General features: G+C 35.5%; 2 protein-coding genes across 2 annotated transcripts; one reads left to right on the forward strand and one right to left on the reverse strand.

The window, feature by feature from the left end:
- Window positions 1-2389: 2389 nt before the first annotated feature.
- On the forward strand, window positions 2390-7239 carry fzr1a (fizzy/cell division cycle 20 related 1a). Its single transcript, XM_042762070.1, has 14 exons — window positions 2390-2490; window positions 3187-3303; window positions 3447-3578; window positions 3693-3756; window positions 3942-4072; window positions 4164-4243; window positions 4324-4507; window positions 4610-4675; window positions 4752-4854; window positions 5686-5870; window positions 5976-6209; window positions 6315-6420; window positions 6523-6614; window positions 6736-7239. The coding sequence occupies exons 2-14, from the start codon at window positions 3226-3228 to the stop codon at window positions 6775-6777; spliced, it is 1497 nt and encodes a 498-aa protein (XP_042618004.1). The 5' UTR covers window positions 2390-2490; window positions 3187-3225; the 3' UTR covers window positions 6778-7239.
- Window positions 7240-8372: 1133 nt separating this feature from the next.
- Window positions 8373-14664, reverse strand: haus5 (HAUS augmin-like complex, subunit 5). The gene is made up of 17 exons (XM_042763024.1): window positions 14493-14664; window positions 14354-14416; window positions 14237-14269; window positions 13662-13686; window positions 13445-13577; window positions 12930-13089; window positions 12681-12756; window positions 12284-12369; window positions 12141-12190; window positions 11899-12031; window positions 11713-11794; window positions 11515-11630; window positions 10155-10398; window positions 9696-9790; window positions 8948-9129; window positions 8691-8823; window positions 8373-8424 (listed from the first exon to the last, which is right to left on the reverse strand). The coding sequence occupies exons 1-17, from the start codon at window positions 14582-14584 to the stop codon at window positions 8373-8375; spliced, it is 1755 nt and encodes a 584-aa protein (XP_042618958.1). The 5' UTR covers window positions 14585-14664.
- Between the last annotated feature and the right edge of the window lie 250 nt (window positions 14665-14914).

Below are 14914 nucleotides of genomic sequence, written 5' to 3' on the forward strand. Positions count from 1 at the left end.
CTTTTCTTCATTATGTGGTTGTCTCTCCTCCCCCCAAACTCAAATGAGGCTTAAACATCCTCAGAGACTTTGCTGAGCACAACATTCCAGGTTTGTCACCCTCCATCCACACTATCATCAGTAAATTAGCAGTGCATGTGTACTTTTATCAGGAAAATTTAAGGTTGCCAATTTATTATATTATACGGACATAAAAATAATTAAATAGATACACAAGATTAATCAGTGTGCAATGCTTCTCATTTCTGTTTGTTTAAAGCAATACTTCTGATATACTAACTAGGGAAGAACACTTAAGGAATACAGCATTTGGATTTTAATTACATGTGTGATTTTTTTTTTATTTATATTTTTGATTGTTTTAGGATGATTTTTGTTGAATGAGATAGACTGCTGTGTGGACTATAGATCTCGGTCAAGCACTGGCGCTCTTAGCTCTGCTAATCAGCTCTGCTCATGCATGGAGGATTTAACATTTGTCACACAGACTTTACTGAAGATTAGAATTTTCTGAAGTTGTCATGTATTAATGTGTTAGAGTTTTAAGGCTTAGTAGGTAGTATGTGTATTGTTATGTGGTTGATTTTATTATTTTATTGTCTTTTTGTGTTTTTTTTTTTTCAAGAGAGGCATTGTTTGCTTTATCTGCAAAAACAGTTTTTATTAAATATTCAAGTATTCAAAATGCTTTAACTTGAATTTGAAATAAGGATCAGTTGTGTAACATTAACATGTTTTAGGAAATTTGTTTCACTAAGCTGTTGTGTGTTTGACTACATACTTTATTATTTAGCTGTTCTCATACTCCATCATGTCCAGTGCCACCTCGCAGCTCTCCTTCACCACCCGCTCCTGGTCCTTCCTGTAGCACTCTAGGATCTGTGACAGGAGCCCAGCGCCTCTGCACACTCATGCCTGACCATGGCGTTCTCATCGGTTTTCTCCAAAGCTGCCTGCAGCTGAGGGATGCTGGCCTCGTGTTGGATCTGACCCAAGACATGGCCGATCCCATGGCGGAACAAAACACTTCAGCACTGAAGACCTAAAAAATTATACTTTTATTCAGCAAGGATGCATTAAATTGCTTAAAGCGTGACAGTAAAAAAGATTTCCATTTCAAAAAATCCTGACAAAATGTCACCACAAAAATATTAGGCAAAACAACTGTTTTCAATATTGATAATAATAGGAAATGTTTCTTGAGCACCAAATCCGCATACTAGAATGACTTCTGAAGGATCTAGAGTAAATTCAGTTGAAAAATTAGCTTTGCCATCACAGGAGTAAATTACATTTTAAAATATATTGAAACAGAACACAGCTATTTTAATCTTTTATTTATATTTAAATTGAGAGCAGTTATTTTTAGTCTTTTTTTTATAATTAATTTCAGAGTTATTTTTTAAGAATTTAGAAAAGAATTTAGAAGCCCGTATTAAAAGACAATTGGAATGTTAGAAATTTGCGTATTCTATTTTTAAGAATAACATTTTGGAATGTAGAGAACAATATGTATTTACAATAAACAAGATTAAAATTCAATGCCAACTTGCTCAAAAAGTGACGGTTCATGAACGAATCGTTGCTGGGTTGGAGAACCCGTTCAACCGATTCACTGAAAAGTGAGTGTTACACTATAGAGGAAAAGGCCAGGACATTGCCATCTCTGCGTCCGCACAACCCAGACGCCACTCTGCCAGCTGTGTGCAGAATAACAGGTTTAAGACATTACAGCCAACCGAGTTCACAATCACGGAATTATCTGTATTTTGAATTTACTACAAGCGGAGATGTTGTGTTTTTCGCTCAGATGGCGCTCTCCATCAACACCCCCCATGCCGCCCACCTTAAAAAGGAACTTTTTCACCTCATCCAGTGGTGAGAGACGGGGATAAACTTGGAGCGCCACTTCCGGTCTCCTTTGTTTTTATCAAAATAAAAGTTTGTAGAAATATAATATGATTTTATGAATTTACCGTTTGATTTATGTCTTATCTCGTTCCTCTTTTGTATAAAGGAAATAAGGTTGCATTATAAAATAAACAAGAAGTATTTGAGTAAAAGTACTTTATTACTATACTTATAATTTGTGTTTTACTTGAGTTCTGTTAAAACCAAAACTGAATACGTGTACTATTACTCAATTACATTTAAATGGGGAAAATAGATTTTACTTTATTACATTTAGAGACATAAAAGTACAAAATACATGTCCGTAATCACGACTTTTGTCAATTATTTAAAAATAAAAAATAGGTTTCTTTACCCTAATGTGATATTGCATCAATATACCAAAATGAGATGTGATATTGCATCAATATACCAAAATGAGAAAATGACTACTGTCTTTTGTTTTTAAAGGTCGGATTAGAGTGTTTTGTATAGTTTTTTAATTTATTATATTTTTTTTTCAAGGTTTACACTCGACGTGTTTATTTTGGATAAGGTCCTGTTGATCAGATTCTAAATTCACCGAATATCGTTGTCAAGGTAGGTCCGATGATTTGGGTCAGATTAGCCTAACTAGCTGCTCGGTAATCCATTGTGAAACACCAAACAAGATGCTAATAATCAGTGCAGGACAATACTGTTGTTTTATTAATATATACATTTAGACAGCTTCTATTCACCTTGATATAACATTATATCGATGAAGTAATTCTCCGTAAATGAACACTGGTGTTAATAGTTAGCCGTGTTGACAAATGAATGTAGTATCTCTTCATTCAGGACTGTGGGTGTGTTGATTGTTTGGTATTTTATTTCTTGATTTAGGTTGATATTTTGTCTTGACGTTACCTGTTAGTCAAGAAGCATTTAACGTCTTTAATCCGCGATGAAAAATGTGTACCGTAAAATATGCTGTCATTGTTTGCTTAGGCCACCAAACGAATGCTTTTAAGGTCTTTAAATTGTCATGAATTGAGAATTGCAGTCCAGCATATTCTTGTCTCTATGTTCCTATTGTTTGGAAGATGTCCATTTTAGCAGCTGTTCTCTAACACCTGTTTATGGGGTATTGAACAGATGGCATCAGCTTTCTGCCTCGTTAACCAGACAACAAACGGACGCCACCTAAAAGTGTATACGTTTAACAAGAGTCGCATCGTTGTAGCCTTCTCATAAAATAATGTTTCCCCATTAAAAAAAAAAGGGTTGTATGTTGTTTCCATGAATGCATTTTAGGCACCGTGCCCCTGGATCTCCAAATTCCCAGATTTTTGAATGACATCCATGGATCAGGACTATGAGCGCAGGTTACTGCGGCAGATCAACGTCCAGAATGACAACACCAGCCCCATGGTGAGTCTGTCTTCTTGAATATTGCAGACTTTAAATTGTGTAATTTTTTTTTATTTTTATTTTTTTTTGTGCAATTTAAATTTTTTTAAACCGATCCACTTCAGACTATTCATTTGATCTGATTCCTTATTTTTTGTATACAGAAAGTAAGAGATGTGATCTGTCACCTGACCCCCACTCCTGAGTCACCGCTGTCATCACCAAGCAAGCATGGTGACAGATTTATACCATCTCGAGCTGGAGCTAACTGGAGCATCAACTTCCACAGAATAAATGTGGGTGGAATATTTTTAAAAAATACTAGTAATGGAGCTTCCACGTCACTTCTATTTGATTTGAATTAAAGGAATGCGAAATGTCAAGTTCATATTTCTTTACTCTTATTACAGGAAAATGAAAAGTCACCAAGCCAGAATAAAAAAACCAAAGATGCAACATCAGATACTGGCAAAGGTGAGTGTGAAGAGGATTGTGTTGATTTTACCTGCAAATAATAAACTGTTATGGTATCTTTTTTATGGAGAGAGACACACTATGCTTTAAATGAACCTTGTTTTTGATGGATCATACACTCAAATATGATACTCAACCCTCTTTCGTTGTAATAATTTGACTCATTTTTCTGTGTTGTCTGACAGCGGATGGCTTGGCGTATTCTGCCCTGCTGAAGAATGAGTTGCTTGGGGCTGGGATTGAGAAGGTTCTGGATCCTCAAACAGAAGATAGACGACTACAGCCCTCCACACCCGAGAGGAGGAGCCTCTTTAGTGTAAGTCTCTCTTATCTGCTGATCTGTTCATTTGATGCCACATGAGTGTTTTGATTTGTTTTCAATGCTTGCTTTATGTTTGTATGTACAGTATTCGCTCAGTGCCAAAAGATCCACACCCGATGATAACAGTGTATCCCCGTACTCCCTCTCCCCTGTTAGCAGCAAAAGGTAAGTTGAGTCGTCTCCTGAAAAATGTGATTGATTAGTAAAATGCATTGTTTTAATTGCATGCATGTTTTTGTTTATAGCCAGAAGCTGCTGCGGTCACCAAGAAAACCCACACGTAAAATATCCAAGATTCCTTTTAAGGTGCTAGATGCACCGGAGCTACAAGATGATTTCTACCTCAACTTAGTGGACTGGTCCTCTTTAAATGTGCTCAGTGTTGGACTGGGGACTTGTGTTTATCTTTGGAGTGCCTGCACCAGTCAAGTATGCATGACACACTTTGGCTGTTTATGCAAATTTAGAGTCAGTAAATAGCCAGTGAACACTTGGACTAAGTTGTGTGTTTTTTCTTTGCTTTGTCCGCAGGTAACGCGACTATGTGACCTATCAGTGGAGGGCGATTCAGTCACATCGGTGGGCTGGTCAGAGAGAGTGAGTTGACCTTTATGACTTGGACTATCAGAAGTTGCTTTCTGGGTTTTGTGGTATGACCGTTCTTCTCTCATAGGGCAATCTTGTCGCTGTGGGTACACACAAAGGCTTTGTACAAATTTGGGATGCTACTGCCGGCAAAAAGCTGTTTGCCTTGGAGGGGCACACAGCAAGAGTTGGTAAGAATGAAAAAAAAAATAATAATAATTTATAGTAAAGCATTTAAGATTTTTTTTTAGTAATTATTTTGTGTTTGTTTGATAATGGTGGTATATTTTGTAATTGTTTTTGGTAACACTTTATGTTATGGTGTCCTTGTTACATGTATGTACTATTATAATAACAATAAATTATGCATAATTACATGCAAGTATCCCTTAGCCAAACCCTAATCCTGATACTAACCATGTAGTAAGTACATGTTACTCAGTACTTGTATGTATAATTACACTGTAACAAGGACACTTTTAAAAAAATTAGAAAACGAGTTTTTGATTTTTTAATTTATTTAGAAGGTATATTTTTTATTTTAATAATTTTATTTAGCAGGTTTTTATAAAAAGTGACATTGCAGACCTTGTTATACAACAAAATCTATTTCAAATGTTTATTTTTTTTTTTAAGTAAATCCTGAAAAGTATCATGGTTTCCACTAAAATATTAAGCTGCAAAACTGGTAATAAGAATGTTTCTAGAGCACCAAATCAGCATCTTAGAATGAAGGATCATGTGACACTAAAGACTGGAGTAAAAGCTGCTTAAAATTCGGCTTTTGCCATCACAGGAATAAATAACATTCAAATATATTCAACCAAAAAAACTACAGTTCTCTTAAATCTTGACTTTCAAAAACAAAGAAATTGTACTGTCCCCAAACATGTTCACTCTTGCTTGGACTGATTTATAGTTTAAGTCCATTTTTGACATTTACTTTCTGATGTGCTTCCCATTCTAGTGAAACGTATGTATAAGGTTAAACCTGATATGAAAACTGAGAATTCTGCCCTCAGGTGCATTAGCCTGGAATGCAGATCAGCTGTCATCAGGCAGCCGGGACCGGATGATACTTCAGAGAGATATCAGGACGCCCCCTCTGCAGTCAGAGCGCAGGCTGCAGGGTCATAGACAAGAGGTCTGTGGACTCAAGTGGAGCACTGACCATCAGCTGCTGGCTTCTGGAGGAAATGACAACAAGGTGACCTGACTGCTGTATATAATTTACAAAATGTACAATATATTAGCACAAAAATGTTTTGGTGACCGCATCTCTCTAAAAGCGTTCCTGTGTCTGATCCTGCAGCTGTTAGTGTGGAATCACTCAAGCGTGTTACCGATGCAGCAGTACACAGAACACCTGGCTGCAGTGAAGGCCATCGCATGGTCTCCTCACCAGCATGGACTGCTGGCCTCCGGAGGGGGAACGGCAGACCGCTGCATCCGCTTCTGGAACACTCTTACAGCGCAGCCACTGCAGTGTATCGACACAGGCTCACAAGTCTGCAACCTGGCCTGGTCCAAACACACCAACGAACTGGTACATTTATTCTGATCAACTGCCCAAATGCTTAGTGTTGATGTTCATGGTTGGTTATAGCTGTAGAGAGAGACTAATTGGCATCATGGTTTCTCCTTTGTCTCAGTCAGCACACATGGTTACTCTCAGAATCAGATCCTCGTGTGGAAATACCCCTCACTTACTCAAGTAGCCAAACTGACTGGCCACTCATATAGGGTGCTCTATCTGGTTAGTACTTTAACTTCTCTTCTGTTGTTTTATTTAAACAATTGACTCTTATTTTAATAGTATTTTTGAATGCTGTTTACTGATATGATCTTTTTATCTTGAGCAATGTCTCCAGATGGAGAAGCAATAGTGACTGGTGCAGGTGATGAAACTCTGCGTTTTTGGAATGTATTTAGTAAAACACGATCAACAAAGGTAAGGTTTTTTATTATTGTTATTATTTATTTATTTATTTTTCTATTTACTTTTGAAATACTGGCTTTTCCTCAAGTTCATGTCCTCAATTTAATGATCTTTTTTTTTTTTTTTCTTTCAGGAATCTGTGTCAGTTTTAAATCTGTTCACCAGAATACGATAATTGGGCTGTTAAAGCGGATTGAGTCTTTATAACATATCTATGTCATCAATCACATGCAGTAGACTGGACATAAAAAAAGCTGAGATCTACACCAAAAGATCAACCGTCTCATCCGCAACACTTTGTTTTCCTCTCCTGACATTTCATTTTAAGTTCAAATGTTATGTTTACTTTTATGTGTACAGTTGAGTTCATGATTTTATGTGTGATTGTTTTTGGTTACAGAGAAGTGTCTATGTATGACATGTTATCCAAGCCTTAAGCCAGAAACAATGCCATTGAATCAGGGTGTGAAGAAAAAATTAGCAATTGTAACACAGCTGCCTCTGGAATCATTTGTAAGCATAGTTATGAGTGATCTTTTGAGTGTGAGAGTGAAAAAATGTATATGAAAGAAAATTCAGTTTTTAACTTCAGTTGCTTAAAATTGATATTGAGTATTATAAAACACCCTGAAAAATCTATGCTTTGTTGTCATTTGTTGTAGAGTATAAATAAACATGGAAAGTATTTAGCATTTACAAGAAAAGCTTAAACCTGGGTATGTGAGTTAAGGGAAAGCAAATAATTAAATCAATATAAATTAACTCTGAGATTATTTAGTTTTGACAAGCAAATATTTAGATAAAATGGATTAAATTGACAGCAAGACTTTTACACTGGTACAAAAACTTCAAATGTTCATCTTTTCAACTTCCTATTTATCAAAGAATTCTGAAAAAAGCATAATTTCCACAAAAACATCAATCAGCCCAACAGTTTTCTATATTCATAAGTATTTCTTCAGCAAGTTGCTCAAGTTATTAGTATTTCACAATATTATTTTACTGTATTTTTGATCAAATAAATGCAACCTTAGTGAGTGAGGTTTCTTTCAAAAACATGACCCCAGACTTTTAAACAATAGTGTTATTTTCCTTATCTTTGAAAAAACAGCCTAACACGTTACTGTTCAAAAACACTTATTATACAGCAGTACATTTACACAGCTTATAAATCAGTCTACACAGGACTGAACATCCAGATTTTACACTACAGGAAATTATCTGAAATTACATCAATAAGATGGATGCCCATAGGCAGTCATCACAAAGTTACTTTAATTGCGTTTACAGATCAATGTTTGATCTAATCCAGAAGTAGCACTAATGTTACCAGAGAATTTCATAAACGGTCTCATTACACAAGCTCCTACAAGAGGATACTGTACGACATTGGCAACAGCATATGCATTCTGCATCTTAGTAACCTTCAGTAGGGAGATTTACGACGCCACAAAACAAGACATACAACCGCACCTTTATTCGATTATTTATTGAGAAATCCAGAAAAAGTGCATAAAATAATTCTTGAACAGGATGCATCCTCAAACACCAACTGAATCTGTTGCAGAAAAGTTAATAAATGTAAGAAATCCTAGGTTAGCTATTAAAGCCCAGGTTATTTTGAATGCAAAGTAAGAGTAAATTAAAAGAAAGTGAAATATAAATTATGTACAGATAAAGTTCCCCAACATAAACTTTGCTATGAGTTGGTTGAAATAAAAATTACGTACAAATAAAGTTGCCCCACAAACTTTGATCTCAAATGCAAAACTAATTCAGTATTTGCATCTCTGGCAGGGCAAACTGTCCAGGCTGCTCCCACCTGCACAGACACAATGAAAATAATGTGTTAAATTTAATTAAAATCACAGTTTAAACCGTTTGGGATCAGTATTGATGTCTTAACTGTTAACTATTCAAACTTTATCTAGTTTTTGAAGTTTGCATCATTGATTCTGTTACTTCCCTGTTTAATATTGTGAAGCTGCTTTGAAACAATCTCTATTGTATAAAGTGCTAAAAAAAGGTGATTTGACTATTCCACAAAGGGCCCATGTTGGAAACATTTGAGAGGATGTCATGTCTTACCAGTGTGTGATGGCAGTCTTCACTTGTTCTGTGTAAAGCAGGCCTTTTGAGCACCTCTGTGTGAGCTCACGGGCCCGTGGGAGCAACGTCTGCAGAATCTCATCATCTACTATCTTCACACGCTGTACCAAAGCTGAAACAGGCATCAAAACACCATGGAATCTAGGCTCTTACTACTCACAAAATTTTTAATTCGGGGGAAAACAGCAGGTCAAAAAGAGTGGTCTACATTTTTAAAAATAGCCGTAATGACATACTCTGCTGATCTGGTGATGGTAGCTGTGCTGTCAGCTTCTGCAGGTCTGCTGATGACTCTGAGTAAAGATGAAGAAGCCTGCGCAGATTTCTTAACTCCAGCCTTAAAACTGCAGCTTGAGACCACAGCTCTTCTGGAGCCTGGCAAAGAAAGACAAGACTTCCACCATCAGTTTTTATAAGTCTGCGCGTATATTTTTACTCTGGGATTAAAGCTGTTGTGGTACTTTAAATGTTTTGACATACAGTGGTGGCCAAAATGGCGAGAACTTACTAACTGGTAAAATAATGGACTTAAAAAACTGTTTTTGATGCAGCTTATAATTGAAATCTCTCTTTTGAGGAATAAATTACATTTCCAAGACTATTGCATTTTGCCATTAATTGGGTAATAATCCAGTGAGTTTTTTGTCTGACAACAGCCAGTGGATCCAAAGTTGAGATCTGATCTGATCATCATCAGTCTGTTGATTAGAAGAAAAAAAAAAAGAACTAGGTCTGAGCACAGATATAAATCTAGAACTGTTACTTTTGTCTCCCAAATGCTTCAAGTGACCTACCTGCAAAGCTACAGTGTGTTAAACGGTAATTAGGCACTTGTCAAAAAATGCAAAGCAAATGAAAAATGCTGTGAGGGGTGGTATTTGTACAGATTTTCTTTAGGGGGGAAATGGATTTTGGTATGAACTAAATGATCATCATGTACAGAGGCACTGGAGGGGGGAAATGGATTTTGGTAGAGTTGCTGACCCCTTCATGACCCTGCGATCCAGTGGATGTATTGTTATGGCTTTAATCACACTGCAAAACTGAGGATTGAGCTTCTCTTGAACAAACTGTCCAGCCTGGAAAAAAATAAACAAGCTTTGTTGTATATATACAGTGTGGAAATGAATAAACAAGCTTTGTTGTATATATAGATACATACACACAAAATGCCATTTAAATGAATTTTGAAAAAATGTAAACTGATTTAAACAAAAATAGAAGCAGCACAAAGTTTTCAAATAATTGACTTAATCAAAATGTTTTTAAACTAAAAAATACTAATGTGCTGATGCAGCACAGCTGTTTTCAACATTTATAATCAGAAATGTTTCTTCAAAACTAAATCATATGAATGGGTGATGTGTCATCTTTGTATTGGAATTTGTCTTGTTTGTGTTTAGTATCTGCTCTTGTCTTCTTTCTGCATGGATATTGGTTCACACAGTGAAAACTCCAGAATATGAATTTTTTGTCTTTTGTTTTTGATTTTGTAGATATTTTTTTAGGAATATGTATGATTTCGATGAAAATTTTGTATTGTGTCTGTGGGGTTCTGATGGCATCCTGCCCCTCTCTGGCCTGCAGCTGTAGCTGAGCACACTGCTCTCTGATGTGGTCTCTGACTGCTGCCTGCTTTACTCCCTCCATCTCCAACTCAAACACACACCTGCTCACAAACGGAACAAAACTCATTTCTATTACAACAGACAAGTCTTTTTTTTTTCTTTTTTAAATATATATATATTTTTATAAATACCCCCAATATTATACACAATATTTTTTTTTTTTTTACTATTTTAGGTATTTTTTAATAATGCATAAAGGGGAAATATATATACACTTTTTCTTTCTAGCACATCAGTGACTGTTTGAACATTTTGTAATAGTTGCGTATGAGTCCCTCAATCGTCCTCAGTGTGAAAAGATGGATCTCAAAATCATACAGTCATTGTTAAAAAGGGTTCACATACACAAAAGATGCTGGAAAACAAAAGAATTTGTTGGACCTGAAGTATTTTTCGGTTCAGCTCTGGATCATCCAGGTAATCAAGCATATTTAAACTTTTGAACGGGGTCATTTTTATAAATTCAACCATTATTTTCTCTTAAAGAGTATATGTGAACATCTTTTAAAAATATATTTTTTTATGTGTTATTTTTTTTTTATTTTATTTGTAAATGTCATTAATTTGTATGATGCATTTTTATGATGAAACGGGTCAACTCTTTGCAGATACAAAAAAGGTTTATTGTAATAATATATAGATATTAGGGCTGTCAAATGTCCTAATCACGAAAAATCACATCCAAAATAAAAGTTTTGTTTACAGATATTTGAATTTGTACAGGGTATATTTAGGATGTATATATAAATACGCACACACAAAATGTCTGAATTTATGACAATATTGCCATGTGTATACATTTATATTCTTATATTTTATATTATATATAAATCATATTTAATATCTAAACATAACATATTCTTCTTAAATACATACATGCATGTGTGTGGTCTTATGACTACATATAAATATTTACAGTATACACACATCTCCAACTCAAACACAAACTTTCCTTGGATGTGATTAATCGTGATTAATCATTTGACAGCCCTAATAGATATTAGATATGTATATGCATGTAACTTAAGGAATTCAGCAAGTCATTATTAATAGTTAATGAGATTTGGATGTGATTAATCGTGATTAATCATTTGACAGCCCTCTGCTTATTTACTTCACAAGTTCAAAAGGAATTCAGCAAGTCATTATTAATAGTTAATGAGATTAGATGTTAATAGTGTGCCGTCTCTGCTTTTCTCATCAAAGCTGTGAGTTCAGTCTCCAGCTGCCCACATCTGTTGTGAGCCTGAGCCAATTCAAAATAACTCTGCTCCACCTCCTCCCAGGCAGACTGCAAGCAAACACACAAATACAACCTGAGCCACAAGAGAAAGAGTATACAATGCACTAAAATGACCATCTCAAATGATCACCTGCAACAGACTGCGGACAGGTGTTAACTCCTCTTTCTGCTCAGCCGACGCATCTATTAGGTGATCACTCTCATAACGAAACCTGCATTAAATGCAAATGCCTGAGTAATAAGCAATAATCAATTCAATAATACGATAGTTTATTGAATGGGTTTTGATAATCTACATTATAATGTAAAAATATACCTGAGATCCGAAATGTCACGCTCCACATTCAAAGCTGCAATCTTCTCCTCTAACGCCACCTGCTGTCTGGAGGTCAAGGCTTGCAGAGCTGAAAGAACTTGGTTTGGAGGATGAGAGCGTAGAGCGTTCTGAAAATTAAAAATATTGAGGTTCTCATAAGCTGTTGTCATGCAGAACTAAATGCATGCATTCTGATAATTAAAAATGTTTATTTTTTAGTTGGTTGTATTTACCTGGCTTGTCTGCACTCATCCAGTGCTGGATCGCTGCTTTCCTTTGTTCATGAGTAAATCTGGATGAAAAACAAATGAATTAGTATTAATGAGGCAAAAGTGCTAAAGCTTTTCTATCTACAATATCAGCATCAAAGGCCTGTGTGTCTTACTCAGAGGACGGATTCACGTTTAGTTCACTCTCTAGCAGGCCCTGGAAGAAGAGAACCCTCTCGCTGCAGAGCTCTCTCACATCTTTCTGAAATGAGATTAGAAATGGTGTTTCATGAGTTACAATCAGTGCAAATACAAGTGCTTTAATCAAGTGTTCAGTTGGAGTTTGATTGGTTAAAATTGTCTAATTAGGCCCCAAGTGAAAGATCAGTGAAAGTTTAGTTAAATTTTTTGTAACTGCACCACCTAGCTTTCTCAAATGTAGGCCATTCAAAAGTAGGATTTTTGAATTTCAGAATTAAAACTGACATCAGCAATGACAAGAGGCCAAAAAGTAGCTATTTTTATAATATTATAGATTCCATCACAAACACCATTAAATATGGCAACACTTACTAAAACCAATGGATCTGCTCCAGCTTCACTGTCTGAACCGTCAGATGGCCCGAACACCAGCTTCACCTCTGCTTTCCTGGACAATGTGTGAAGAGAAATATGCACTACCATTCAGAAATTAATGCTTTTTTTTTCAACAAAGATGCACACATCATCAAAATAATATGGCACACAGCAGCTTTAAAACCTTGTTTCAATCATTCTTTGAGAAAGCTGCAATAGAAATATGACAGTCTGAAGGTGGCTCACTTGGACAGCTCTTCCAGGGCATGCCGCTGAGTGCCAATCACGTGTGTGTCCTCTAACAGTACGTTTCTCTCCTCAGAGCAGCGCTGCCTGAAAGAATCTAACAGGATCTGTCTGTGCCTGCCATCCATAAAGTCACCCCAGTTCCTGTTCATGTTCTGCTCTGCAACCAGGGAACAAATACATTAGTAACAACAGCAACAACATAAAATACCATACTCAGATGTATTTTTAAAAAGGATATTAAACCATAAACAAATTCTTAGCTTCGAGTGAAAGTTTTTTTTCCAGAGACAGAACATGTCATTATAAGATTAGGTTACAATTGTAAGCATGTCTTCTTTAAAATAACATACTGTATGTTGTATCATTTACATCAAAATCAGGAATGTGTATTAAGAAAGTAATCAGAGAGCATTTTGATTGTATGATGACTGGTTTGGTTCACAGCTTGTAGTATGTGTGTGATACAGATATAGCAAGAAGATGAACAGAAAGACGGAATAAGAACATTTCACCTTCAGTAGCAATTTGATCCTCCACTCTACTGATCTTTGTGTCCAGTTGATTGAGTTCAGTCTGAAGGGCATCAATCTCTCTCTGAAGCTCAAGCCTTCTCGCATCTTTATTCTGATTTTTCAACTGTTTAAGCTACAAAGAATAATCATCTTTAGCTGTGCTTATGAATCCTTATAGAAGCAGTATAACAAATTGCAATTAAGTACTTTTCTTTACCTCTTTATCTTGTAAAACTTTGTACCTTAGGATTTAGACAGTCAAGGAACAATTACACAACTCAAACAAACCACAAGTTAGTAAGTAATAGAGTAAGAACTTGATTTTCAACATTTTTACAATGCAGTAAAAATATATAAATTGTGGTGGGCCTCATGAAACAACCATATTTCATATATCTTATCTATGTAATATTTTCTGTCATAAAATCAGTGATATTTTAATATTATTTTGATACTATTATAGTATTTATTAATACTTGGAATTAGGTTTTATATATTTTCAGGTTTCATTTCAATTTAAGTTTTGTTATGTGATTTTGTCAATTTTTTTAACATTTCTATTTGCATTCTTTTCTATTTCAGTCATTTTAGTACTTCAACTTAAGCTTTTTTAAGTTAGTTGCAGAGGCAACATTTTAGGTTTCGTATCAAACATTTTTTATTTTCTTTTATTTCAACTAATTACTGAAAACGAATTGAATTGTTTTAGTATTAATCTGCAATAACAACCCAGCAGAGAATACACATATATGCATATTAACACATCACATTGTCAGAAAACTTAAAGGATACCACTGAATATTCCCCCTCATGACTCGAACGTTCCTGTAAGATATATACGTATAATCAGAAACAGAAGAACACGTAACAGTTAGTAAACACAGAGACTGTGAAATCTTGAGATCTCACCTTTCTTTATAAACATGTTGCGTGACATACTTCCAGATGGAAGTTCCAGGACCGACACACAACCTAGATACAATTTAAACACGTGATCAGTTTAAAATCGTTGATGAGGATTAATGTTACAATGTTACAACTCACTAACGTCTTTAAATAGCCGTCATCCGGGAGTCTGGCTGCTGGCAACTCAATCTCCTCAATAGCCCAGCGCTTTAGCTCTTGACTGAGACTTGCCATCTTTTTAAATCTTCTGATAATAATAAAACAAAACAAAAAAATCTCACATCTTCTAATGTGAAAAAGACGTCAAAATACGCGGGAGATAATAAAACAAAACAAATTTGTCTCTTTTCTTGTAATGTTCCTGGTTCTGCCGCTACAGGTTGTCGTATTCTGCCGTCGTCGTCTTCTTCTTCTTCTTCTTCTCTTTCTTCGTCTTCTTCTCTCTTCTTCTTCTTCTTTTCTTCTTTCTTCTTCTTCTTCTTCTTCTTCTTGTTTCCGTCTGAGCGTATTACTGCCCTACACGGTCAAAAATTTAAACGTTTCTACATACGTCCTCATCATGCA

Source organism: Cyprinus carpio, chromosome A8, assembly GCF_018340385.1.
Source record: "Cyprinus carpio isolate SPL01 chromosome A8, ASM1834038v1, whole genome shotgun sequence".
In the NCBI taxonomy this organism is placed as follows: Eukaryota; Metazoa; Chordata; class Actinopteri; order Cypriniformes; family Cyprinidae; genus Cyprinus; species Cyprinus carpio.